This window comes from Stylophora pistillata, chromosome 12, assembly GCF_964205215.1.
Source record: "Stylophora pistillata chromosome 12, jaStyPist1.2, whole genome shotgun sequence".
NCBI classification, from domain to species: Eukaryota; Metazoa; Cnidaria; class Anthozoa; order Scleractinia; family Pocilloporidae; genus Stylophora; species Stylophora pistillata.
This window is the reverse complement of record NC_142530.1, coordinates 3,813,580-3,841,523: the sequence shown is the minus strand read 5'-3', so window position 1 is coordinate 3,841,523 and position 27,944 is coordinate 3,813,580. Positions and strand designations below refer to the sequence as shown.

General features: G+C 38.7%; 4 protein-coding genes and 3 long non-coding RNA genes across 11 annotated transcripts; 5 read left to right on the top strand and 2 right to left on the bottom strand.

The window, feature by feature from the left end:
- Positions 1 to 13: 13 nt before the first annotated feature.
- Positions 14 to 10,216, top strand: LOC148718449 (uncharacterized). Of its 4 annotated transcripts, XR_015994244.1 has the most exons (8): positions 14 to 190; positions 1,335 to 1,406; positions 1,544 to 1,618; positions 2,565 to 2,628; positions 2,986 to 3,069; positions 4,929 to 5,128; positions 5,503 to 5,611; positions 5,842 to 6,497. It is a non-coding gene; the product is annotated as an uncharacterized LOC148718449 (long non-coding RNA). The 4 variants fall into 4 exon arrangements; XR_015994243.1 differs by having other exon boundaries at positions 4,929 to 5,611; XR_015994246.1 differs by lacking the exons at positions 14 to 190; positions 1,335 to 1,406 and adding an exon at positions 9,965 to 10,216 and having other exon boundaries at positions 1,476 to 1,618; positions 4,929 to 5,611; positions 5,842 to 7,507.
- On the bottom strand, positions 8,899 to 14,428 carry LOC148718447 (TNF receptor-associated factor 5-like). Its single transcript, XM_088741783.1, is given in 4 exon segments — positions 8,899 to 9,759; positions 10,020 to 10,225; positions 10,302 to 10,980; positions 14,304 to 14,428. Coding segments are annotated over 4 exon segments (1,116 nt in total). The 5' UTR covers positions 14,357 to 14,428; the 3' UTR covers positions 8,899 to 9,581.
- Positions 12,428 to 13,941, top strand: LOC148718448 (uncharacterized). The gene is made up of 2 exons (XM_088741479.1): positions 12,428 to 13,033; positions 13,414 to 13,941. Exons 1-2 carry the CDS (start codon positions 12,828 to 12,830, stop codon positions 13,898 to 13,900), a joined length of 693 nt encoding a protein of 230 aa, XP_088597605.1. The 5' UTR covers positions 12,428 to 12,827; the 3' UTR covers positions 13,901 to 13,941.
- A 169-nt stretch (positions 14,429 to 14,597) lies between the features above and the next one.
- LOC148718443 (uncharacterized) lies at positions 14,598 to 27,895 on the bottom strand. Of its 2 annotated transcripts, XR_015994253.1 has the most exons (4): positions 27,558 to 27,895; positions 16,005 to 16,083; positions 15,484 to 15,587; positions 14,598 to 14,735 (listed from the first exon to the last, which is right to left on the bottom strand). It is a non-coding gene; the product is annotated as an uncharacterized LOC148718443 (long non-coding RNA). The 2 variants fall into 2 exon arrangements; XR_015994252.1 differs by lacking the exon at positions 27,558 to 27,895 and having other exon boundaries at positions 16,005 to 16,279.
- On the top strand, positions 14,731 to 15,484 carry LOC148718446 (uncharacterized). Its single transcript, XR_015994247.1, has 2 exons — positions 14,731 to 15,088; positions 15,202 to 15,484. It is a non-coding gene; the product is annotated as an uncharacterized LOC148718446 (long non-coding RNA).
- Positions 16,658 to 18,214, top strand: LOC148718445 (uncharacterized). Its single transcript, XM_088741787.1, has 5 exons — positions 16,658 to 16,792; positions 17,049 to 17,140; positions 17,266 to 17,342; positions 17,551 to 17,652; positions 18,037 to 18,214. The coding sequence occupies exons 2-5, from the start codon at positions 17,082 to 17,084 to the stop codon at positions 18,156 to 18,158; spliced, it is 360 nt and encodes a 119-aa protein (XP_088597913.1). The 5' UTR covers positions 16,658 to 16,792; positions 17,049 to 17,081; the 3' UTR covers positions 18,159 to 18,214.
- On the top strand, positions 18,230 to 25,626 carry LOC148718444 (uncharacterized). Its single transcript, XM_088741786.1, has 8 exons — positions 18,230 to 18,279; positions 18,561 to 18,656; positions 18,831 to 18,926; positions 19,640 to 19,768; positions 19,869 to 19,994; positions 20,211 to 20,246; positions 24,667 to 24,724; positions 25,079 to 25,626. Exons 4-8 carry the CDS (start codon positions 19,667 to 19,669, stop codon positions 25,168 to 25,170), a joined length of 414 nt encoding a protein of 137 aa, XP_088597912.1. The 5' UTR covers positions 18,230 to 18,279; positions 18,561 to 18,656; positions 18,831 to 18,926; positions 19,640 to 19,666; the 3' UTR covers positions 25,171 to 25,626.
- Positions 27,896 to 27,944: the final 49 nt, after the last annotated feature.

The window sequence follows — 27,944 nt, the reverse complement described above, 5'->3', positions numbered from 1 at the left end:
TTACCGGCTTGAGTGCTCTGAATATAGCCTGCTAGACATTAAGTAAACTACATTAAGTCATCGTAAACGGTTGAAATCTTTCCTTTGACTCCTGTATTAACATGTTTATGTTTCGCAGGGACTTGCTTAAGAACGCCATCACCTTTTTACCAGAAGGAGTATTTGCCAATCTAAAAATATTGCATTACCTGTGAGTAAATGGAATATAACTTTGTTTGCGATAGTGGATGTTCTTATCATAAAATCATTGAATATTGCCCATAGGATTAAGACTTGCCTTTTTTGATTTCTTTTTAAACTACATCTCCCTCAAACTGAAGGTTTGCCAAAGGATGGAGTAGGTTAGGCTTTACGTGGAGTCAGAGTAAACACGATGGAATCTTTTTCAATTAACTTTGGTCTACAAAATCTCAAAATTGTATCTTTTACAGTTACGCAGTGTAGATAGACCTTGCACACGTTAGGAAAAATTTTGTTTGAAGAGCAGCGATTCACGGATTGCAATTTTATAGCTGAGAAAGAAGATCCGATACATGTGTTCTGCAAATGTGAAAAAAAAAAATTTTGGAACAATCTTTCGAACTGGATACTTTCCTGCTAAATGGGGAGGGTATAGGTTTTGGACTTGACTTTTGGACAGTCAACAAGGATTTTCTTTTTGGTTGAAATGGTCTCTTGGGAGGGGTCTTCGGAAGATTTATTGATTGCAACTTTATAATGGCGAAAGAAAATCCAATACGTGCGTTTTGCAATTGCGGAAAACAATTACATTTGTGGAAAATCTTTGAAACTGGATACTTTCTTGCTAAATGGGGAGGGTAGGTTTTGGAATTGACTTTTGGAAAGTCAATAGAGATTTGCTTTTTGGTTGAAAGGGCTTCTTGGGAGGGGTATTCCTTGTTCACCTTTTGCCACGAACAGTTTTCCATGATTCACGCTCGTGCCCTGCTGTAGCTCAACCAGCGGTCCAGGTCACTGTGGCTGTAAGGTTTTAAGTTTCCGAAGTTGGGGGCATGGGAAAGGATTTTGACCTTACTGTGCTCTTGGATGCGTTTTTGGGAGTCCAAACTCTATAGTTATTAGTGTATAAATTATAGAACATACTACAGGAAGGTTATTTCACTTATCATTAAGTGATTTTATGTGTAGGTATTAAAGACTAAAAGTTGTAACTCGATTTCCGCGCTTGAAGTGATCATCAGACTGAAGTATACAGGCCTTGTATTAGAAATCATGATAAATAAGATATCTCTCTTTCTGTATATAATTGAAGTCTCAGAGGTACAGTGTAGCTGAGATTCATTTCTTTATTCGCTGTTTCTTTCTATGGCTAGATTGCTCAATGGCAACCGTTTACAACGTATTCCACATCTAGCGTTCGCTACCATGAAAGAACTAAAGATAATGTAAGTATACACCAATGAACCAGTTTAGAAAAATTAAGAAATCGATAAATGCTGTCTTTATATCGAATACGTATTGCTTGCCTTAATTCCACGCGTCATAAATTCAAAACTAACTATCAGCCTTTTCCTATTTGCAGAGCGCTTTCTCAGAATCCTATCCAAACGATTGACCCGGGAGTATTTCGTCTAGATAGTATTTCTAACTGCAGAATGTAAGTAATTTTCCTTTTGTTTTCGATTTATTACGTACGAGTAGTTATATTTCTTATGGTATCTAATGTCTCAGAGAGAAACCTCTCTCTTGTTACAGATATGAGTTGATTCTAGGCATCTAGGATGTAAGTAAGACCATCACCGTGGTTTAAGATGAAGTAAATTCGCTCTCCCCCCCTCCCCTCCCCGCCATCTCGTCAATAGATAACATCTCACGTCTCAAATCATCTACAAGTTGATACAAAGAAATACGAAAAACGGAAAACAAATGCGCTTCTGAGCCCCGTAGTTTTAATCTCTTGATAGACAGGTGTGATTTAATGAACAGGACTGTTTTTAAAACACAATTTAAAGTCTTATAGCGACGCTAGACCCTGCGTCACCTTTTTCTGAATATCCCCTCAACCTTCTATTGGCTTCCCCAGATTATCAATGAGCTTGACTAACGTGAAAAGTTTCTGTAAATAAAAAACAGATAATAAAACAGAATGAAAGGCGCATTATCTGTATCCTTCTCTTTCCCACTATCCACATTTTTTTCGGTCATAAAAATATTTTAAAACGCGTAAATACGACTGGGAAATCATTTAAATGCAGGATTCTGGGCCTCGACTATTTTAACCACAATATATCGTAACCATATCAACTATACTGTTCTTACTCGATAAACTAATGCAATGTGCTTTTTCAAAACCTGGATGTTAGAGCACGAATTAGGGAGATTGCAAAAGGCAGTTTTTAAGCACACTGATAAATGTGATTTCATTAAAGTCTCGCTCTATGTTCTAGGAAAAAAGACTCGAAATATGCTTTTTGCAGGGTGCTTGTGGATTATGTTCCTAAGGAGACATAAAAGGTTAATTGAAATATGAAAATTACAGGTACAAAAGGCAGTTTTTTTTTTTAAATAAAACTAATGGCCTTGTTTTTACAAATTTCTTCTAGGAACGCACTTGAAGACATTAACCTCTGACTCTATTTTGAACCTTAGAGCTGGCGATTTTAAGCTGTTAAGTATAAATCAAATATTCCAAACTCCTGCCTTCAGACAACCAAATGTATTTTCCTATCCTCAGCCTACCCATTGTATTATATTTATATTTTCTATCTCCTCCATCTCAACCATATAAAACTTTTGAATAATTGCAAACAAGATAAAGCCTCAAGAGTGGCGGTATCTCTGGAGTGTGAAAGCAACAACAGTTTGATCACTTTTAAGGGATGCTTCGGGTGATATGCTTTTGAGAGCTCATATTAGTAGCATTGAACCATTACCCCTACCGACCCTCTCAGCATGCCTTTTATGATCGATCACATACGGGTGAACTGTTTTGTTAAAACATGCGTGGCTGTGCTTTTCTCTCAGTAATGCACGGGGAAGAATTCCTCGGACTATAATCTACTACCGTTGGAGCAGGGCCTGGAACGAGGGTGTATGGGAAGTACACTTGTAAGTATGCAATTTCAAGCATTTGTATGATCAAAGCATAATATAACGATAAGTATAAATGCAGGTAGAAAAGGGTCGGCTTGGACTGAGTTTTTTTATCTTAAACGAGCAACCAGTTGCAAAAGCGGTGAAGTAAGGTTGCTTGGGCTATATGCTATCGTGATTTTAGAAGTTATGCTGAGCGATATGTTGTTTTTGACCAGTCAGTAAATCTCCATTCAACTTCGCGAAAAGTAAAAACTTGTGTTCGAAAAGGTCCATAGAACTTTACAGTATAGCGGTATTATACAGTCAGGCATTTCACTTGTGTAAATTTTTTATTTTCTCGAATTTATTCAATTTTGTGCCATATTTCACGGGTACTTTTCACTCGACAAGAACCTTTGATTAAAAATTTGATGCAAAAAGCATTTTTCTTTTTCCATGTATTTCTTTATTTAAGGGTTCATTCGCCTCCTTCAATTCCGAGTAGCAAATTGTTTAATCCACATAAAAAAAATGGATCACATTTTGTTCCTGGGCAACCGAGCCCGATATGCATTTGTCGTACTCGATTACCATTCCTGCTCGATAAGCAAACCACGTTTCATAATCGAGCTCGATAACTACTAATCGAGTACGATTACTAATCGAGTACGATTACTAATCGTACTCGATAAGTTATCGAGCTTGATAACTTATCGAGCTCGATAACTAATCGAGCTCGACAAAGCTCGTTTATCGAGCTCGATTACAGAACTGACGAGAAAGACTGGTGGAGAGTAGAGTCTTATGGAGTGCGATGGGGTTTGGAAAAAAACCTCGATACCAACGGTGTTTACTTCATAAGTTTTTTAAGGAGATTCAGACACAGGATTCATAGAGAGGATATGAAGTAAGAGCGGAGAATATTGAAAATCAATTTTCCCATGCTGCCGTTTTTGTTTAGGCGATTCTCTTCCCCAAATATCAGGACGCCCTTTTTTTCGCTTCCGCGCGTTCCTGCTTTTTCTGCAACAACGTGCATTGAGATATTATTGAACTTTTACTGTAAATCTTTAAAGGGTAAATAAAGAACGGAAAACTTAGACATGCATATGAAGCAGTAAAAAAAACTGGATATCGCCGCACCCTTTTTCCTACTCACAACAGCGTCATCTATCGATACAACAACATTAAATCGCACTCTAGTTTTAAAATGCTACTATTTTTGCTCCTTCAATTACGATTGAATCACCAATCTCTTAAACTTTCAATCACATTTTATTTTTGAACACTCTGAATTGTTCGGCGTTAAACACTTCCAAAATAAAGGCAAACCATCACCACAGTGACTTTTGTAGGTGCTTTGAAAACGTCATTTTGCTCTCTGAATCCAACAAAGGCTTTGCCTCTATCCATGAAAATGAATAAACTATCTTTTTTCCCCTTTATTATAATAGTCACCTACGGAAAAAAACGCATTGCAGCTAGATGATGCGTGTAGTAAAGCCCTTATCATCCCGTCAAAAAAATGTTACAAGAGAAATCAACATCGGGGAATTCGAAAAGATCTGTTTTAAAAGTGAGTTAAAATTCAAGGTAAAGTCGCACATTTTAAAAGTGCGTCTTTTCGTCAGAAAATCTTTCTGGACCAGTGTGGTCAATAGACCTAACCTATGAAACACTTTTCAACATAGTCATGGACAGAGCTTAATTGTTTATCTAACTTTCTCTCAAAACCTGAAAGTAAAACCCGTAGCTTATTTACAAAACCGGATTTTGAACTAGATACTGATTGGCTAAAACGGCCAAAAAGGCTGCATTGATTTCTGAGGGGCTCCCGTTCTTCCCTCCTTATCCTCCAGCGTGTTGACTGGTCCAGTTTTAAAATTTTCCAGCAGGATTCGATTTCTTGGGTGTCAACCCCATAGTGACTGAGTCAACGAAGTTAAGTCGGTGGACAATCATTTGATGTGCAGTTATGTTGTCAATTCTTTGGTCCATCTGCCGGAAGGAGGGCCAGTAATCCGAGTGCACTTCGGATCTAGGGCGGTGGCCATATCTCGTCTTTCCACTATCTGGAAGTGGTCTTATGCAGGTGAATTTTGTATCGTAACAATTCTAAAAACCCATGTCTCCCTTCGTGCACGTCTTCCCCTATTGTACTGAAATATTGAAAATAGTAGATATATTTGAGATGGATTTTGTCCCATCAATATCTTTATTTAGGCGTTATCCTAGCTATGCATAGATGTGTAATTTATCATTCGCCTTTATGAAATAATTTTGATGTTAAAGCGCCCTGAGTACTTTTTGTTGTCACATTTCCACCTTCTTCAGCTTGCGAACCACATGTCCCAGAATATCAAGGAACAATGAGATTATGAAAATATTTACATTCAAAAATCTTTAGACAATGTCTGCTCTAGTATATACTATGTCAGTGATTCTTTTTTAACTCTTTTATTCCAGTAACGGTTATCATAATTTTTGTGTGCCAATAATGGGTGAGTTGCTCGGAGGTGCATAGCAAAGGATGCTCGGATTTTGAGTGCAGGCCGATCAGAGCGATCTTACGACGGTATTTACTGTTTCAGTGTATACTTGAGAAAATAGAGATTTCAACCTTTGATAAGTGGTTGAACTCGCTCTCGTTGCATTTTACCACGTTCCCAGGTCTACCAAAGCGTGCGACTGGCCTTTCCTAAAGGTGTTTCGAGCAGCCATCCTGTAAGGGTCTACCAATCTTGCTGTTCAAGCATGCATTTAAATCAGAGAAGAAATAAACCATGAACTTCCTCTCTTTCCCAGGTCCACCAAGGGGCAGAATTGGCCTATCCTAAAGGAATCTCGAGCAGTCATCCTGTAAGGGTCTACTAATCTTGGTGTTCAAGCATGTATTCAAATCCAGGAAAGCCTGGAAATTCGTTGCTGGGAATCCTAAGCAGAGAAGAAATAAACCTCGTGCAGGGGCTTACCAAGTGGCACTCTGGGTAACTCCTCGAAAAACTGTTTGATCTCACACCTCTTTTCTTGCATCTTCTGCAACGCCTGTACAGCATTCAAAAGGAAAGACCCTTTAACGGTTTTGAACAAATTAAGATGGCCGGCTTAAACTTTGTGCATAAGCATTCTTTTCCCCTGAACATATAGACGCGTATAAGATACGACTTTTATGGTGGATTCTCTTGCTTCGAGAATTTTTGAATTAACATAAAGGAGGCCTTCCACATCGAATGGGAAAAGTGCAGTCTACAACAGCACCTGAGTACGTCGATAATTGTTATTGTAATCCACAATACTTTTAGTGTTGTTTTGAGTTTTTTTTTAGTTTTTATTTATCGCGTAGGCGTCAATCCAATTTGTGCTACGAACAGCGAGCAGACGCACGTAAAATTTGTTACTATATAAGATGATAGAGATAGATTAAAGGACGTTTGTGCCAATGCACGCACACGATGAAAGAAGGACTAAAGCGCCCTTTCCCCGTTATTGTTTTTCAATTAATACAAAGTACATTTACGTCAGCCCCCGCGCGTTAAGATGGTCGCTGCGTTAAAAAAAAAAAAAAAAAATCCAACGAAATGAGGTTTATCCATAATTGACGGTGCCCACTAAAAAGGAGACGTTGCAATATTTGTGTGCACGAACTAAAAACAATTCATTACCATTGAAATGGAAATGCGACTTTTGGGCATATGCTCAATTCTTTAATTAGAAGCGGAAAGGAATTGTACAAAATCATTTCTTTATTATCTCGTGCTGCAAAAAATTGATACCCTCGTTCGCAATTTAAAGCCTGGCATCTTTGGAGAACGCTTTCAGTTTAATCTCTTAAATAGGCCGAGGTGATTACCGAATTAGTCCCTTTTTAAGTTTGGGTTGAATGTTTCATGGAATCTGCAAAAAATTAACTTCGTGTCGTTGCAACAGTGTTCGGCAACCGACCTACCGGCGTTGAGGTTGAACTCGCCAAAAAAAAATTCATAAATGAATAATAGTAATGATATTAAAAAGATGCACCAAATAGTGGAGTGTTCCTATTGGGTGATGGTTCGAAAGTTTAAAGAATAAAATTATGGCCAATTCACGGCTGGCGGTTTTTTTTCTCCTTACGCCGGTTACCATAAATATTTTTACTATTAACATTTTTTTTACGACTACTGTTTAAAAGCTTTATCGTGGGGCCCTGCTCTAAAGCTGCATACTGACGTAAGGACTTACCATTTTCTTCTTCTCCTTGTTGGAGTCTACTCAGCTAGCAATAGCGAAGAACGATCTAAATTTCAATGATTCTGTGACTTTCTTCAGTTTCCTAATTGACTATTTCGCACTTATGCAAATTACCTCTTTTTCACACGGTTGTTTCGAACAAAATGAATAGAACCTCTTTAGCTGACCGTAAATCATTGCTAAGCACAAGGTAAAACAGCCTATTATTTCAACTTGCGACTTCCTCATTACTGCCTCGCGTAAGGTAAGTTTGATTATTTTTCATCTTCTGTTATAATGGCGAAGTGTGTTTGCCGTTGTCACAACAGAAAACAGGACAGTTTGTAATTACAGTTATTACAACGATTACTAAAAATTTAGGTTTTGTTCATAAAAACGTTGGGTTGTTATGTACTTTCATTTAGGACGGAATATATTATTTGTATGTGGTGAAAATATTATCTGCGTTTGTATGTCCTATAACTCCCCTGTTCCCGCGCTTTTTGATGTTACATTCTGCTGTTGCCTATCAAAAATGGACGCCCGTAATAAAAACGTTATTATTTAAACGCTGGTAAATTTACTAGTTGACGAAAGAAACAGACCTGACTTCGAACATACCTAAAGGGAAAACATACCCTATTGATAGGGGTAGGAAACGTCTTAACTGACTGACGTGACTGACAAACTGGCTACCATGAAAACTACCAAAGCTAGCTTTTTGTATTTCTAAAGGTAGAAAATTTACACGATCAAATCTGTTGAACTCACCGATCACTTTTTTTCTTAATTAACGACAAGTTGTGAAGAAAAAAAGTGTTTGTTTCTTGAGTCACAACAATTGACGATACCCTCACGGCTCCCAAACAACAACAACGCTCAGTAAATTAAGGCATTTCTTGTAATATCAGCATGGATACGGAACGACTTAACTGACAAACCTGACTGGCAAACTGGCTACTGTAAAAAATTCGCGGCCCGTATATCTGACGGAAGAGAACTTATTTGTTCAAATCGGTTGATCTCACCGACCTTCTTTCCTAATTAAAAAAGATTTGTAAAGAAACAAAGTCATTGTTTATCGATTCACTGCAATTATCATTTATCCTACGGCCCTCAAAATACAATAACGCGCAATAGATTAAGGCGTTCTTTTGTAACATCCGTTTACAGGATTTTTCAACTCTGATACACTAATATGGGAAAGTAAACTGAGACTACCGAATGTGTACTTATATTCTGTCCAATGCTAGAGACGACACGCTTCGGAAGAAATAAAGGAGAAATCACAACAATAAGTCTTCCTTTGTGCTGCCCACTAGTCTCCTTTGAGAAAAAAACGACTTTTAATTCATGTTATGCAAGGCAAGGTTTTTATTTTTTCGCTTCTTTTTTTATTATAGCCATATCGTTTCTCCCCCACCCTAGCATCAGCACTGCACTGATGAGGCCCAGAAGGCCGAAACGGTACTGTCTGCAGTTAGTTATATATATTGTTTTATTTTGTTTTTTAACAAATTCAAATTCGTGTCAGACTGGGGTGGTGCGAGGCTACGTGTCGGCTTTTATTCGGTGTGGGATGCCTTTCATTCTGTTACCAAACCGGTTATAGCGTTTGCGACAATGGGACCAGGGTAGTCAGAGAACAAGGAAAAATGAATTTATTAAATTATTTATTATCACGTGAAACACAGTGCTGCAAACGAACAAATCTAGCTTACTCATACTGAACAGAGGTAAATTGACAATTCTGTTTCCCATTTATCTTGAAAAAAAAAAACAATTTGACTAAAAAACCTAACCTTTTTTTATATCGCCTAAAAAAGATTTACTATCAGAGCACCACTCTCTACATTTGTCCTCGTAGCCATCTTTCCTTCCATAACGTCATTATTGAGAACATTTTTCTTCAAGTGTACTTCTGTTTCCCACAGGCATTTTTCCAAATGTACACAACTTAACTAAACTGGTGGCTGACTGGAAAACTCAAGTTATTTAGCTTCCAGACTCTCTATTTTCTAAATTCGTCACTTGTTACTAACCCTAAAAAACAACAAAGTTTTGACATCAAAACAACTGCGTCAAGTGATCTTTTCCAATTAGTAATGTTACAGATAAGAGCTAAGAGAGGTATTACATACAGCGAAAAAAGCGGAAGATCTCCATGAAGAAGCACTTAAACTTTTTTCCATTCAAAGTTATTTCTTAAATTTCATTGTTAGTTTGTTCTATGCTTATCACATCGCCTACGATCCTTTTTGTTCTAGTGCATAAACGACTTCCATTTTTTGCGTTATCATTTGCGACCTTGTTAACTCTCCTAGTTAATAAATGGAAATCTACTTGTCTTCTTTTAAAAGATAATATGTCAAGACAAACTTGACAATCATAACGTCTTCTCGGTCCACGTGATCCAGTTCACAGAGCGGGATATTTGCTGCTACTTCCCCCTCTCTTATCTCCCTCGCTGAGAAAGGGAAAACCTTCTCCTCGCGGGAATCAGGCATCAGTACTATTCTGTTGACATGAAGCATAAAGTCATTACTGTGGAGAATCATGATAAGGTTTATTTTATTTTTGACAGTTTTCAGGTTCGGAGACATGGTTTTAGATTTCCTCACTCCTATATGGAAAATTAACGATATTGATAGTTGTCGTAAAATACGTCACCTATATGCAAGTACTTTGGCTTATCAGCAACGATCATTTATCCTCTGCACAGCGTTCCAGATTCAAGAGTGAGAATCTATCCTTTATGATAAAGATGAGTCCCTCACCTCGTTCCTACTACCACTGCCGTCACTGCGGACACCAGCTCCAAGGAGAGTCCCGCAAATCGCAGATGCGCCCTCCACCGGTTCCCATTCCAGCACCTGTACTCAGTGCTGAATAGGTGCGGCCCCTTGACGTCACTCCATTTCTCTCCCTTCCAGCGGAAGGAGAACACTCCTCTTTCTTCCAAAATCCATTTTGGTTTGGCTCTCTGAAATGAAACCGAATGTTCAGTTCATGTTAATATGATATCTTTTCTCATTTTTTTTAAAATTCAAGCATCTCACCTGGAAATGCATCAGGCCCCGCAGACGCTGGACCTCTCCTTCCTGCAGAACACTGTGGGTTGCGGCTGCATTTTTCGAGTGCTGTGACATGTTCTTCTGTTTTATTATAGCAGTGCAGCCAGTCACCGCACAGCGAACCGCTCTTTCTGGGCACTCGCTTAAATGCAGTGTTAAGTGGAGTCTGCAAAAGAATCAAAATTAGGGGGAGCTGGCTGGCTAGTGCAACGTTCCGCAGCTTAGAGGGCATAGTACTCTCTTATTAGAGCAAAGGGAAGCGGTATGCTCCTCGAAGGATTCCCTTGTTATTTTTCTACCGCATTCCTGGCAAGGGAGCTTGTGCTTTGCACACTGCGCAGTGTGTGCTGCCATCGTCTCCCTTGCCACCACCTCTCCACACCCATCATTGGCACACGGCATCGGAAACTTTCCACATGTTTGTAAGTGCTGCTCGTGCTCGTGAAATTTTCCTGTCCATAGACAGCCGCTCTTATTGCACTTGACATCAAAATTTCCCAGGATGTCGTCGAGTGCGATATTGACGTGAAGGGTACCTGTTCCTATCGGTGCTTTACAAAGTGGGCATTTTGGGAAAGTTTCAATGCCCATGAGAGTCGCAAGGCAGTGTCGACAGCCTGTATGCCCACATGCCAGAGTCACAGGTTTAACCATTGTCGATAGGCTTCAAATTAACAGACAATAAAGAGAGTTTAGTACACACTATTGCAAAACTAGTGTTGACAAGTCAAGTAATTCCCTTCAAAAATACCCCTGCTAGCAAGGAATTCAGGTCGAAAAGTTGTCGAAGGAAAGTGGAATTTAATCATGGAGTAATGATTCCTTACTCAGAGTTACAACAAACGCAGAACATAAATCTTAATGTTTTAAGGCTTCATAGTTTACTTCTGTTCCTAGACACATTGCTATCATTTCGTCTCATTGGTCAAATTCCTGTTGAAGGAGCAACATTTCTCTCATCTTAGAAAGACAACTGGTGAAGTATAAACCATTTCAGCTCGATCACAGAAGTAAGCAAGTTTGCATTAATGATTTTCATTGCCTTGATATTTAAACATCCCGTCCTTTTGCCTGAAGATTATTACAATTTCGCTCATGATCTCTTTTTCCCAGAAAATGCGAATATAGTTCCGCAGTTAAAAAGAACTTCTGCCTTCTGAATGCCCTGAATGCTGTCGGTTGTTCTCCTTAAACGTCATGTTTAGCCTTTGTATTTTGAATTCGCAATTTTTTTCTCAAAGAAGCTGCGTGGTATTGTTTGCTTTAATGCTGATTTTTAAGTGCGACTTCAAACCGGAAATCCAAAAATAAAGAGCCACGAAAATTTTTATTCTCGTCAGGCATAAGGGGGTCTAATTTCTTATCTGTTTTGAAATGTTCAACTCGACACCGAGCTTGGTTTGAAAACCAGCGCATTTTGAAGTTCAGAGTTATGGTGGTTGCTTGACATACAGCTCCACATTGTTGAAAAGTATAGACTTATCTGTTATAAAAAGTTCTTTTGTACATTTTTTTGGGTTCAGTTGAGATAATCAGAGGGCTAGATAGCCAAATTTTAATTCATACTTTTTGCACTATTTTCCGGCCGCAATTTTAGTGAACCAAAGATACACCCACCACAATTGCGACTCCATACTAGGCTCTTTAAATTTGCGCAAAACATTTCGACGAATATCTCAAGTTTAGAAAACAAAGAGACCTAAAAATTAGAGTTATTTCTTAACCTATCTCCTATAACATTGAAATTTCTTAACGAATGCACTGAAGATCTATCTGTCGATGCGTGACAGCGAAAACAAGCAGTTGCTGACAGATAAAAATCATCGCAATAATAAGAAAACAAAAAAAGACTTACCATACAGAACAGTTAAATAGCGCGCCGGGAGGAGAAGTAAACTCAAAATGCTCATGAGACATAGCGAATCTGGCAATGAATAAGGCAGCGGAGTGATCTAGTCCAAGCGAGATCTGCTTTTAATTTGTTGAAATTACCAAGATTAACTGATAAGTAAACGATATATATCACCTTGTGGACCTCAATGGGAAATGTGTATTCCCTGGACAATTTGACACGTATTCATCAATAACAATTGATACTGATCTGGTAGCAATCGATCCGCGAAGTGACAGTTACCCATGCATGGTCTCAAGTTCCTGTTCAAACAATAAAGTTTCCATTCTGCGTGTACGGGTGTCTATGTGTGCACACCACTTCCTAGAAAAGGGTCACTTGCCCGTTTGATGTAATTAAAGAACAATTGGACGATTAAAAAATTGCGTTTGGTGCATTTGCGGAAAACGATCCCAAAATTGTTTAACTATCAATGTAAGTGTCCCGTAGCGACAGGCCTAGGTGACATGGGTGTGCCGTGAAACAAAAGCCTTTAATTAAGACATAAATCATATACACGTCGGTCAGTTTCATTTTCGGCGTGGTTTCGCGTCATCGAAGGACATCGATTAGTGTAGCAAGCACTTAAGTCTTTTAGATTAAGCCTTCAACTCTACGAGATGAACCGCAGTAAGCGCGCTTTCCAAAGAACTGTTGTCTTTCTGGATAAACGGCACAGAAGCGTGCCAAACAAGACTGAGCTGGGCAGGCTCACTACCGCCAAGCGGATTTCTGATTTATCATTTACAAAGAACGACAGCTCTTCCCAAATCGGAGAATTACTGGTGAGAGCATTTCCTCCCCTTACAGGAAAAGACCTTAGCAGGTAAGTGCTGCTCCCTACATAATCTATATCGTAGGCTAGAAAAATGGTTCCAGGGAAAAGAATGAGAAGTACCGTAATAAAATAAGCGAAATGCCGAAAAGAGGCGAGATTGGATGTAAACGTGAATGAAAGAAAACTAACGTTGCTGTAATATATATTCCTTTAGATGTCTTGCAATTACTAATAACATTGAGAATTTCTCGCCAAGTGAGAGGATTTATTGCATTTAAAATTGGTTACAAGGCAACACTTCGAACAACTTGCCAGTTTGCAATCATTTGTGACGTGATAAAAAAATGAAATGAAATGTTGGCCAATTTTATTAAGAACATCTTAGATGATAATCTTCCTTTTACCAGTGCACATTGAATTATTTAAACTTACAATACTCTTTTTCATGTGACATACTGTGCAATCTTTCTCTCATTGCTACAATCTAAAGCAAATACCACTAAAACAAATGTCACAGTGCATGCGAAATTAATGTATGTACCTTGCAGAAATAAACCCAGAGTTAAATTCAATTCAACAGAAAAATTAGTGTGGGTAACTACAATCACCTTTCTGTCATTACTTTATTACACTAGCTTGGAAATAATAACATCGTATGCGAGAGGGCATGCAATGAGGACAGTGGCAACTGGCCTTCAAAGTGGCGTGCAGCTCATGAACCACTTTGGTGGAAGTAGAAAGAAAAAGATCTTTATATTTTTACCAAGTCAAGGTCTGTGTATATTTGAAATGTTACTTATGTCAACCAAACCTTACATCTGCACAATGTGTTTAAGTTGTTATCGTCAAATGGAGCATAATTATGTCTTGGGCAATCTTTCTGTCATAATTTTAATTCAATTTAGCTTTCTATGAACTTATATTTATGCTCGATACTTTATTTACTTAATATCTAAGTAAGGTGTCTTTCCCTGCAGCCTTGCAACTTCTAGCACAAATTAATAGGAAAATAACAAACCTCCGGTACTACACAGAACTTTCAGAAGAAATTGGTCATTTGTTACCTCATCACCCTAGGAATAGTGATGTGCATGACTACTGCAATTTTCCAAATATTAATAGAGTAGCAGAGGCTGGCTTCATCAAAATGCATACCTTAACATGAAACAATTCAAAGGTTGATGGCCTTTATGTCATAATTGTATCCACAAACACTTGCAACAGTCTTCTAAAAGCCCATTTCCAGTCAAATTTATAAAAAATTTATAGATTATAGACATTTGTTCACCACATGTGCATGCATAACCTGTTCTCTCACCACAGCTCTGTCATCTTCCACTTCATCATCAGCATCCACTTCCACATCTTCATTGTCTACAGTCAGTTTACCACCCACATCTGGAGCCTCTTCAACACCTTCAGCATCTCCAACCCTTGTACCACCAACATCTACAGCCACTTCTACATCTTCTTCATCAACAGTCAATTTACCACCAACATCTACAGCTACTTCAACATCTCCACCATCTGCAGTCACTTTACCACCAACATCTACAGCTACTTCAACATCTCCATCATCCACAGTCACTTTACCATCCACATCTCTATCCACTGCCGCCTTAACATCTACATCATCACAGGCCACTTTACTGTCCCCATCTTCAAGCAGCCTTGTATCTACACTGCCACTTGCACAACCCTCCACATCCACTCCACTGGATCTGATGCCTTTGCCAGTTGATGGAGGTAACTGGAAAAAAGTTTTGTCAATATTTGAAATTAATTAAGCTTTTCAGATCCTTCACAAAAATTTGAAAATATCAATAATTACAAGTCTGAGTTGAAAGGTATCTGCTTATACTACCAACAGCTTGGAGTTTGTCTTTCCCTTTGTAATTCAATTTACTGACTAGTTATGTTATTTTCAGTGGGTACATCTCATCCTGCCAATTGAAAGTGCCTAGATGAAAATCGAAGAAGTATGACAAGTTCTAATTTAATTCTGAATTTTAAGTGTAATCTAAATTGCTTTTGACATCATAGCTTCTACGCGACGATATCTCACAGCAATGGCAACTGCCAGTGCAAGAGGACTGACATCAGGTATAACTGCACGTTTGTCTTATTTTTTTTATTCGCTTTCTGCATTGGTGTTCTAAATGTGTATATGGGTGTGTATAGGATGATTACAATTTAAGTCTAATGTTACTCAACAGATGAGATCTCAGACTTGTCAGATGAGTCCGATTCAAACCAAGGCGGTGAGTTGGTGCAATTACAGTTTCAATTGATCTTAATGAAGATACCCAATAAATTCAATAGGAGAACACTTAATCACTTCGCCCCTTGCAGGCTCGTAACACTTTCAGAAGAAGCTGTTATTAAGCTTTCTTCTGATGTACAGCTTGCAAGGATTTATGTGAAACTACTCTGAATACAAGTATTTTCCTGAACAACACCTCTGAAAGTGAAAAGTAACCTTTAGTTAATTTAAAGACCTTTCACAATTCTGCCATAGACCTGATCTTGATGTCTGCACCTTTTCCTCTGTTAGGCCACAATATGGGACCATCCATTGTATCATCTGACTCAGAAGATGACACTAATGGTGAGTAAAAGGATGTTCAAGTAAGTTAAAACTATAGACTTCTGAAGCATTATGTTATGTAGTAACCCACAGCTACAGGTATTCGTTCCAGTTCCAGTTCCAGTTAGACATATATAAATTTATTGGAAAAAACCCTACCAATCTGAGTCACACATCACTCAAGAAAGGATATGGACAAATATGGTATTAAGTGCTTCAATGGACTCATAAATAATGGACTTACATAGGGATAACTACATACGAAAATTGGTGACTAGTCTGTATTATCCTACACTGAGGTAAAGGAAGTAATGATTTGTGGGATTATCATCTTTTACATCAAAGTACTTCCTATCTTTTATTTATTTCTTTATTTTTTTTTTTTGCAGAAGTGATAGTTTACTCAGAAGAGGCTAGACTCTGTAAGCTCACCTTGATGTCTTACTGAAATAAATGGAAATCAATTTCCATTAATGCCTGTACCATGCTAACTTCCTTTTTTCCCATGCATCTGCTCAGAGAAAGATTACAAGAACCATTTTTAACAAAGCCAATGCATCTGTGTGTCTGTACTTTGGGAGATCACATCCTTGCAAGCATAATGCCCCAATCATTTAGTTTAATAAGTATATAAACTGTCATCTACATTATTCTTTATCAATGAACAAGTATACCTGTATTAATTATATTATTTTGTCTCTATAGATGGCTATGTCACTGATGATTATTCGATATCGGGAGTGATAACAGGTATATTTGCAATGAGTTTACCTCAGATAGTGCATTAAACAACAAACTGAGCACCAAAAGCACAGGTATACACAATGTCTAATCCAACCGAATACATTCATACACATTTACTACAATCACTCTCCTCATGGATATTATATATACAAGGCTAAAAGATTATGGAAAAATTATTAAAATGTTTAAACCAAACGTTTTCAGCTGTATGCCATCATCAGATGGCATCATCAGATGGCAAACAGCCGAAAACATTTGATTTAAACATTTTAATAATTTTTTTTTACAATTTTTTATCCTGGTATATAAAATATCCTTTATTAAGTGAACATCATGGAAACTCTCCTCATAATTCCCCATTTCTTATAGGTGAAGCTGTTCATAGCAGGACCAATGAGGTGCTGCAATGCTTTAATCTTTTAGAGGAAAGAGGGCAAAGCACAGCCATTTCATTTCTTATCCACTCTTTTGAAGAGGTAATTAGCTTGTTTAGCAGTATGTAGAAAAAGCCCACATAGGATGAGATCATCACTCATATCCTACCCTTTGATCGGCAGGGAAAAAGAAACTAATTTGCAGGTTTAAAAAAAAACCAGGAGCTACAAACAAGTCTGTCAAATAGAACCTGTTTTTTCTTTTGACCACCAACTGTGGGAAAATAGCTGTGAACAATTCAAATAGTACAGTCATGTTCATGAACATATCTTACTGTACTGTTTCTTTTTATCTTAGTTCACATGGCAAGGATCAGAGGATGGTTGCATAATGGTGGCTGTGCTTTTGCCCTTCAGCTGTCCTCTTGTTAGCAAGAGAAGACTGGTTAGGTTAGTTCACTCATCATTTGCTTTTATTTTTTTATTGATTTTTCTCTGCCTACTCTGTCTCCACATTTTGTTTAACTTAAGTGTATTTGATATTTATTAACCTTCTCTGTATTTACTTTTTCAAGCATGCTCCACACTGTGGCAAACAGCCCAGATATTTACTTCTGGATTGCAAAGGACAGCAGCCATGAAGCCCAGAAAGGTAGCTAAACCTAATCTTTGGTTAAGAATGCAAAAGCAAATACACCTAAGTATTAATTTTAATCAGCTTTTTTTTTTCTAGCATTAAAGTAATAATTATAATTATCATAGTTATCATGACTGTTGTTCTTTTTGATATTAACATGAATATTAGGGTGATTTTGTGGATGTTATTATAAGCACAAGAGTGATTGTACTTTTCATTGCAGTCAGAGTAAAATATGGTATTTCACAAAGCCCTGGCATTGTGGTATTTGTTCTGGCCCCTTGCCATAGCAGAAACATGCCACAGTGCGTGGAAATCTTTGAGGGTAAGCGTGATAATTTTGAAATTCGAAATCTATTTTGTGGTAATGTGAATGACACCTTTCATTTTTAAAAGTGTATCATTTGTCATTAAGGTCGTGACTGGGGTAGAATAATTTGCAAGCTCTTCTCTTTGCTTCACCAGTACTCTGATTATCCATAGATTGTTTATGATACCCCCCCTGCAAAAAAACCCAACAAACAAAAAAGGGACATGTACATGTCTCAAAAACATATTTTTTTCTAACTTCCATGTTCAACAAACACAAAAAAAAATTTCCTCTGAAGGAATCTCTGCAAGGTCTTTAATAATCATCCCTACAACAAGAATAGCTTCGATCTATTAATCTTTTTAACACTAACATGTTTTGTACCTTGTACCTTACCAGAAGCAAACTTGGATCGTGTGGGCCTTCAAGATTCCATTGGCAGAGCACAGGCTCTATGTTCTGCAATGAGGGATGAATGGTATGGAATGCAAACTTTCAGCTATTTATGTATTCAAAATTAAAAAGATTATAAAATCTAAAACATGAGAATGAAAGGTACTGACATGTACAGGTTCTTCTCTCAACAAGAAAAAGTTGGATGACTGGCGGAAACAAAGAAAAAGTCAAGAGCTACAGTACCAGGTACACAAGACCCCCCCAGTTTTGAATTCAATTCAAAAGAATACACTTACAAAATCACGTTATTTTAATTTTACTCCCTGTTATATCCATTAGAAAACTTTAAATGTAAAAACAGGCATTACAGTCCAGCCCCAGTAATAACACCAACACTGCTAGCAGCTCCCAGGGAACCAGCTCCAACAATACTGTAAACAATCAGAAATGTACTCCCATTAGTTATCTCAAAGGATTTAATTGTAACACCTATTATACCCCTCAGAACAATTTCTTTTTTTAAACAGGCATTACAGTCCAGCCCCAGCAGTAACACCAACACTGCCAGTAGCTCCCAGGGAACCAGCTCTAACAATATTGTCAACAATCAAGATAAAACCTCTGTAAGTTATCATCTGCTTTCTCTCTACTCTTAAGTTTAAGTATATGTAAGCGTTGGAAAAAGGAAGAATGAAATGTACTCACATCAGTGATCTCAAAGGAAACACTTACCAAATTGTGCTATTTTAATTTTACTCCCTAACATACCCACTAAAATACTTTAACTTTTAAAACAGGCAATACAGTCCAGCCCCAGCAGTAACACCTACACTGCCAGCAGCTCCCAGGGAACCAGCTCTAACAATATTGTCAAAAATCAAGATAAAACCTCTGTAAGTTATCATCTGCTTTCTCTTTACTCTTAAGTTTAAGTACATGTAAGGTTTGGAAAAATGAAGAATGAAATGTACTTACATCAGTCATCACAAAGGAAACACTTACCAAATAGTGCTATTTTAATTTTACTCCCTAACATACCCATTAGAACACTTCAATTTTTAAAACAGGCAATACAGTCCAGCCCTAGCAGTAACAGTAACACTGCTAGCAGCTCTCAAGGAACCTGCTCCAACAATACAATAACTGTAAACAGTCAGAATAAAACCTCTGTAAGTTATCATCTGCTTTCTCTCTGATCTTAAGTTCTGATACATGTAAGGTTTGGAAAAATTAAGAATGAAATGTACTCCCATAAGTCATCTACACTAATTAATAATCTAATGTCATGGTATGTAAAGAGTATACAGTGATTTTCCATTTCAGTATACCTATGCAGGCATGTTTGTTTTATAATAATTGTGTGCACCGTGTCCAGCATTCTCTCTAATCTTAAGTTTAGGTCCACAAGAGGTTTGAACAAATTAAGAATGAAGTGTACTCTGATTATTTAACTCAACTAATTCATAATCTAAAGTTGTGTCAAGTGTATACAGTGATTTTCCATTTAAATATACCTACCCATGTATGTTTATTTTATGATTGTGTACACTGTGATATGCCTTATCTGTCATAATAATATCCGTCATAATAATGTTTGTCTTTATAGAAAATAAGGGCTCTACGCAGGGCGAGGATGACAGCACCACCAACTAATGGTGGTGGAACAACCATTTTCATCCGTATTGGCAATGGAAAAAAGTTTTCCAGGGCCTTTGAAAAGAATGCCTTTTTCCAGGTAAGGATATAATGTAATATATACTACATGATACATGATGATGTTGGTGATAGTAAGTGATGTATGTTTTCTTTTTTGATGATATGAAAACAATAAATAGGAAGTCTATGACTGGATTGGTTCGCTCGTTGAAGTACCACTCCACTTCACGCTACAGAGAAGAAGGGAAGTGGTGAGGCACTCCGATTGTCTACAAGGGGACGAAGTCCTGGACCTTTTAGAGAGGGTATGTTTCAATCAGAACCCACTTTAGTTTTTTCATTGTCTTGAAATAACGCATTCCCATTCAATCCACATTTAGTTCTGAAAATGAATTAACTCTTAATTCTCTAAAATCATTAAATACCAAAGAACAGCATGGGCTAGGGTAGCATAATAAGTTATTTTAAGTGTGACCTTTCATCATAATGGTCTAATTTTAAATTCTTTATCAAATTTTCAGAATACTGAGGAGATGACTACCTCGGAGCTGTCACTGGTAGGTGCAAAAGTCATTTACTAGAAAATAGGGGTTTCATTCTCAATTTCAGATAGAATGTCAAGTTTGTATTAAATGATGATCGAACTCTGTTTTTATTTGGAACTGCACTTATATTAGCATATTAACATCGATCTGGTATCCTTAGATTATTTCCCTTCATAAATGCCCCAGGTGACTTGTAAGCCAGGACTCCTATGACATGACATTTCTAGATTATTCCCCTTCATAATCCCCCCAGGGCTGCCGTTGACCAGCTCTCCGTGAGCCGTGTCCGGTTACGACCTGGTATCCTTAGATCATACCCCTTGGTAATCCCCCCAGGGCCGCCGTTGACCAGCTCTCCGTGAGCCGTGTCCGGTTGCGACCTGGTATCCTTAGATCATACCCCTTGGTAATCCCCCCAGGGCCGCCGTTGACCAGCTCTCCGTGAGCCGTGTCCGGTTGCGACCTGGTGTCCTTAGATCATACCCCTTGGTAATCCCCCCAGGGGCGCCGTTGACCAGCTCTCCGTGAGCCGTGTCCGGTTGCGACCTGGTATCCTTAGATCATACCCCTTGGTAATCCCCCCAGGGCCGCCGTTGACCAGCTCTCCGTGAGCCGTGTCCGGTTGCGACCTGGTGTCCTTAGATCATAACCCTTCGTAATCCCCCCAGGACCGCCGTTGACCAGCTCTCCGTGAGCCGTGTCCGGTTGCGACCTGGTATGCTTAGATCATACCCCTTGGTAATCCCCCCAGGGCCGCCGTTGACCAGCTCTCCGTGAGCCGTGTCCGGTTACGACCTGGTATCCTTAGATCATACCCCTTCGTAATCCCCCTAGGGCCGCCGTTGACCAGCTCTCCGTGAGCCGTGTCCGGTTGCGACCTGGTATCCTTAGATCATAACCCTTCGTAATCCCCCCAGGACCGCCGTTGACCAGCTCTCCGTGAGCCGTGTCCGGTTGCGACCTGGTATCCTTAGACCATAACCCTTCGTAATCCCCCTAGGGCCGCCGTTGACCAGCTCTCCGTGAGCCGTGTCCGGTTGCGACCTGGTATCCTTAGATCATAACCCTTCATAATCCCCCAAGGACCGCCGTTGACCAGCTCTCCGTGAGCCGTGTCCGGTTGCGACTTGGTATCCTTAGACCATACCCCTTGGTAACCCCCCCAGGGCTGCCGTTGACCAGCTCTCCGTGAGCCGTGTCCGGTTAGGACCTGGTATTCTTAGATCATATCCCTTGGTAATCCCCCCAGGGCCGCCGTTGACCAGCTCTCCGTGAGCCGTGTCCGGTTGCGACCTGGTATCCTTAGATCATACCCCTTCATAATCCCCCAGGGCCGCCGTTGACCAGCTCTCCGTGAGCCGTGTCCGGTTACTACCTGGTATCCTTAGATCATACCCCTTGGTAATCCCCCCAGGGCCACCGTTGACCAGCTCTCCGTGAGCCGTGTCCGGTTACGACCTGGTATCCTTAGATCATATCCCTTGGTAATCCCCCCAGGGCCGCTGTTGACCAGCTCTCCATGAACCGTGTCCGGTTGCGATCTGGTATCCTTAGATCATACCCCTTTGTAATCCCCCAGGGCCGCCGTTGACCAGCTCTCCGTGAGCCGTGTCCGGTTACCACCTGGTATCCTTAGATCATAACCCTTGGTAATCCCCCCAGGGGCGCCGTTGACCAGCTCTCCGTGAGCCGTGTCCGGTTGCGACCTGGTATCCTTAGATCATACCCCTTGGTAATCCCCCCAGGGCCGCCGTTGACCAGCTCTCCGTGAGCCGTGTCCGGTTACAACCTGGTATCCTTAGATCATACCCCTTGGTAATCTCCCCAGAGCCGCCGTTGACCAGCTCTCCGTGAGCCGTGTCCGGTTGCGACCTGGTATCCTTAGATCATACCCCTTCGTGATCCCTCCAGGGCCACTGTTGACCAGCTATTCCTTAGCTGTGTCCAATGCGACCTAGTATCCTTTAATTATTCTCCCTCCATAACCCTTCCCCCCCCCCCCCCCCCCCATCCAGCTGAAGCTACTTTGACCAGGCTCTTCCTATCTATTTTTAAATTATTCTTTTATTTTATAATTCAGCCAGACAGTAAGCACTGTGCATTGTGAGGTATTCCCTTACTCTTCTCCTCACCCCAAAATCACTGTTATGAAGTGTCCCCTAACCTTAACTCTAACCTGATGTTTTTAATTTGTGGCTAATGATAACCCTTAACAGGATACTTCATGATAAGTGTCATTCTTTGCCATGATCATTCCTTAAAAATAAATTTATATATATATATATATATATATATATATACTTTTTTCTGATGACTCCCCCCCGGTCATGTACTTTATAGTGCACTATACTATTTTCATTTCTTGTTATTATAATGATGGTCATAGCTCATTCTACACATGTTCAATCGAAAAGCCATCTAGGTTTGTTAATTATGACATTTCTTCCCTGTTTTCCATGATTAAAAGTGTTAAGAATGAAATGATTTATGACTCAATTTCTTATGGTCTTCCTTTTGAAACTTCCTGGGTGTGTTGCTGCTGGCCTTTCAACTTGTTCTCTAGTTATTGATAAAAGCAAGAAGGACATCATTTGTAGAGTTATCTTCCTCTCCAGAGTTGATGGAATCATTGTCGTTCTCATTGTTACCACTTGCATGGCTTTCACTTTGCTCTACTTAACTTTAGCTAAGTTGGGGTTTTCACTGTCTTGCAAGGATTGCCTACAAGTTAGATCTCTTTCTTTCAGTTGTGTTTGCAGCATTACTGAACCACAGCCTTCAGGATTCAGTTGGAAAAGTCAATACCTTGCAAAACATCCACTGTGTAGTTCTTAATGCTGTTGATATGTTAGTCAAAGTCCATGGTGCTTGAGGCACTTTATCCTCTCTTGCGAAAAAAGTTGTTTACATTCTTCAAACCAATCTTTCCCAGAATAATCAGGAAGAGTCTTTCCTGTGTTTTTGTGGTGGTTTCTTTTTTTTTATCCTTTGCCTGCTCTCCTCTTTTCTTCTTATCGAGCTGCATCACCTTGATATGCTGGAGGTTATCAACCACACATGTTGCCTTCACGATCCCTTGCTTTTCTAGTAACATTGGCTTACCCTGAAGCAAGGAGAACAATTTGCTGACTTCTAGGAGAGCAGATGCAGTGTGTCGAGCTCAAGATGTTAAATGCAACACAAGATGAAGGCACTTAGAGAGAGAAGCGAAAGTTAGGGAGGCATATTCAAGATGTCTGCAAAGAGACCATGTCCCTAAAAGAGTGTAGACGTTGAGAGTGTTTTGCTAGCTGTTTGGCAAAGATGCAGCATACCTGACACAGCTCTTGTGAAGATACCATTTCACTTATGCCAAGAAAGCAGAACTACCAAAAACCTCAATCAAGAAGTCAGAGATCAAGTCAAGATACGACATACCTCGCACAGCTCTTGCAAAGCCACCACTTTAGTAATGCCACGAGAGTAGAACTACCATGAAACTCAAGCTAGAAGTCAGAGATTAAGCGTACTGCTTCATGTATCCTGAAGAGTATGGCATGGATGAGAAGTACAAAAGCGACTCTCGCAGATGCATGGTGACAAGGAAGAGCTTGACAATGCTAAAGATGAGCGAAGAGATATTGCAGACGACTAACGCGATAAAATGTCTCTTAATAAGAGTACCCTGATTTTGAAATCTGTTGTGATGGAAACAGTCATAATTATAAATGCAGAAGAATTATTAAGACAAATGCATGTAGTACATGTAGTGTTATCTAAATGGTATAAAATCCATGTAAAATCTATAATTGCTAAGATACTTTAAAAAGTGTTGGGATGAAAAGTCATGCAAATGCAGAGGAGATATAATTACATAAGCAGAATCATGTTTATACACTTTTTGTTTGTTTCTGAACATGTAGATGCATCTAAATAGTATGAAATCATGTAAATTCTACAATTAATAAGAATTACTTTGAAAATTTTTTGGATGGAAACACTCATATATATACTTCTTGTTTATTTTTGAACATTTAGATTTGTCGAAATAGTGTAAAATCATGTAACCTCTACAATTACTGAGATACTTTGGAAATTGTTGGAATGGAAACGGTCATGTATGAACTTTTTGTTTATTTTTAAAATGTAGTTTTCATTTAAATACAAAACTATACAATTACTAACATATTTAGTGTGACCTCCCTCCTTCCAACATTTCATTCAGGGAGATGGTTCCCCCTTAAATCCATTATTTTTATATAAACTCACCTCCAACCCCACCCCTCCCCCCCTTCTCAACCCTAAGGGGTCCAAATTGTATGACAGTTTTCAGAAATGGGCCAGTGAATAATTTAAATTCTCTGGATAATACTTCCCAGCAGCACCTACACAAGGGTGGTATGCCACTCATGGGATGAGTGGCATATCACCCTCTGCCTTTGTTTCATTACAGGTGTCATTCAAGGGAAACTACCCCTCAGACGAAGAGGAACTCTCAGAGACAATGAAAGGTAAACAAAATAGTAAATAGAATAAGCATGACCAATGTTAACACCACCAACTTCATATTTATATTCAAAACTCTTCTTTATCAAACTTGCTTGTGCAGTGTTTGTGCCATGGTGAAGCACAGTGAGGCACCTGTTTCTTCCAGTAAATGAACAAAAAAAATTATAATGGTTGTGAATTTGATTGGGGGGTACATCCCAAAATATCTCCAACAAGCCCCTTAGCTTGTTATTTTTATCATCAGTTGATGGTATGTAAAACATGAACAACCCTCATTTTTGCCTTTATTCTAGTGAGCACATTACAACATTCAACTAATCTCTCACTTTTCCCTCTATGTTACATGGAAACAAAAGATGGAGCCAGGCAGGTTAAAAAAAAGAGAAAGGAAAAAAGATCTCACAAGGATCGAAAGGGAAAGAGAAAGAGGGAAGATCCCAAACACTAAAAATAAATTGTGTTACATCCCTCATGATCAGTAATACCAGTAAACTTGATCATACCAAGACAAAGGCAGATCCCAAATTACTACTAAATTCATTTCATGTGTACCTCACCTAACCATAAGTATACAAGTGCAAATGATATTCTATTACAATATTAGGGTTTTTTCTTGTTTACAATACTGGTTATGTGTAAAGGAACACAACTTTTTTCTTCAACTTTTCCTTTCAAGTAGTAAATAGAAATAGATAACATGTACAGTGGAAGCTCGATTTAATGAAGTGTCAAGGGACTGGGGAAATTGCTTACTTATATGGAGGGTTCGTTATAATTATAGAGGTTCTACAGCATTCCTATTACTGTAACTTTAGCCAGGCTGGAACTGAAGTATCAGTTCATTATACCAACAACTTCGTTGTATAGAGGTTCATTAAATCGAGGTTCCACTGTCCCAATAACTTAAAATCGCCTACTTAAACCTTTAAAGGGACTTGGATCTAATTTCTCCATACAATATCAACCTTCAATCACACACAAGGCCATGAAGGTTTGAGGAAATGATCATTAACTGGAGAAGCTCTTGATAAATAAACAAACTCTCCTTGTCAGCACCTTAGGAAATGTGTAGAGAACAGTATGGAGAATGTGCATACTAATGCTAGAGTGTAGAGGGTTGATACAAGTCATACCAAAGTTGAATGAACACAACATGTTAAGGCTACAATACAACAATGACTGCATTCATTCAGAAAGTGTACTGTTAACCCTTTAAACCCTAATATCAGGAGGGGATATTCTCAATACCTGTCTTAATACATTTCCAAAGTGTTAACAACAAAAATTAGTTTTAACAATCTAGAGTGTGTTTAGTTGGTGATGACATTTCCTTCATTTTTGTGACCTGAATGTGTAATTCAGGGGTGACATTGTAAGGAGAAGTTAGATGCTAGTCACTCATAGGAGTCAAAGGATTAATCATAGCCTTAGCTTTTTAAGATAGTGATTCCCTATAAAGTTGTGTTCATTCAGTTCAGTAAAGATCCACTATACCATGCCTCTGTTATAATTAGGCCGTATGTTCATTGAGTCCAGAATCTTAATAATAAGGCTGTAAGGATTTCTGCTAACACCTTGACTAAAGGATCATCTCCATTTCTTCCAAAGGAAAAAAAATACTTAAGAGGTTGTCTCCCTTATTTCCACTCGGTCAGTTTTGTGTCAAAAATAATTTTGCCTGATTTATAGGGGCCAGAATATGCTTAAGTTTGCCATTTCAAATAATTATATTGAGAGGGTAATTCAAACTTTCTTTGCAAACTAGAAAGGTTTTTAAGCAATCTGATATGAATTTCGTAGCTGAACTATGCAAATCAAATATTTAACAATGTTACAAATATGCCTATAATTCAATTTTCAAGATCTTGCAAAAGTCCCTAAATAATTATGGCCCCCAATGCAGTCAGAAAACTATTTCGAATCAAACCAGATCTAATTTAGTTCTTTCCTAAGTATAATATTTCTGTTGAAAGAGTTTCAGGCGAAATTGACTGAGTGGAAATAAAAGAGAAAGCCTCTTAAGCCCTATAAATCAAATTTCGGATGCCTCAGAATCCCTTGTTAGTTGTCAGTGTAGATGGGCTGGATGTAACCAAGGTTACATTTAATAGTAAGACAACTCAACATTTTTCCACTAGCTAAGGCCAAAGGAACAGCCAGTGAGAGACAAAAATCCTCATATTTACAAGCACTTAAGTAATTTTCTAAGCTGCAAGCCTAAATATTCAGCCGGGTTATTTTATTATTTTTTCTCTTATTGTGAATGAGAGTTTGAAAAACATAGTTAAGTAGCCATATCACTGTGCTCAGAAGTGTTACCTCCAGGTCGAGGTTTTCGAGACACAAGTTTGCTTTAAAAGGTTGCTACTTTTGGCTACTTAAGTAAAAAGGAAAGGAATTGCGTTGCAAGGTGATGGAATGGTTTAAAAAATCTCGCTATAAACCATAGGTTGCTTTATTTGAGTTTAAAAAAGTGTACATAGTTTTATAGTGAACGTAAAGATGAGACCTTTAATTTCTTCTATCGAAATCAAGTGAAGAACTTAAGTGAAAATAAGGGATACAAGTATTCCCCTGCGTAGTTCACCATCAAATTTTTACGTTTTAAAATAAAATAAGGATTACTAAAGTTCTTGTCTGTGGTAAGTCCCATTCGAGCGAAGTTTTAATCAAGTGTAGACTGAAGTGTATCCTTCTTTACCCGAAATGACTACACCTGACCCGGGGTTTTCATGCTTTGAGAAAACTTCTGTTTCCAATATATTTGCTCCCACTTCTTTTATACCTTCCCTTTGAATTCTATCGCTGAAACTTAAAAACGTACGAAGTACTCACCCAATGATCAAGGTTCTTGCAAAGACACCACTACCCGCCATCGTCCTCCTCAATCAGTGTTTGACTCGTTCCCAGTCTTTCTCGTTATTACTCTAACCGCGCTCGACAAAAATTCGAGCTCCATTAGTTATCGAGCTCGATTAGTTATCGAGCTCGATAAGTTATCGAGCTCGATAAGTTATGGAGCTCGATTAGCAATCGTACTCGATTAGTAATCGAGCTCGACTTGTAGTTATCGAGCTCGATTATAAAACGTGGTTTGCTCATCGAGCAGGAATGGTAATCGAGTACGGCAAATGCATATCGAGCTCGGTTGCCCAGGAACAAAATGTGATCCAAAAAAATATGCTAAATACATCTCTGTGACTTTGAAACTCTCCAAGCTTT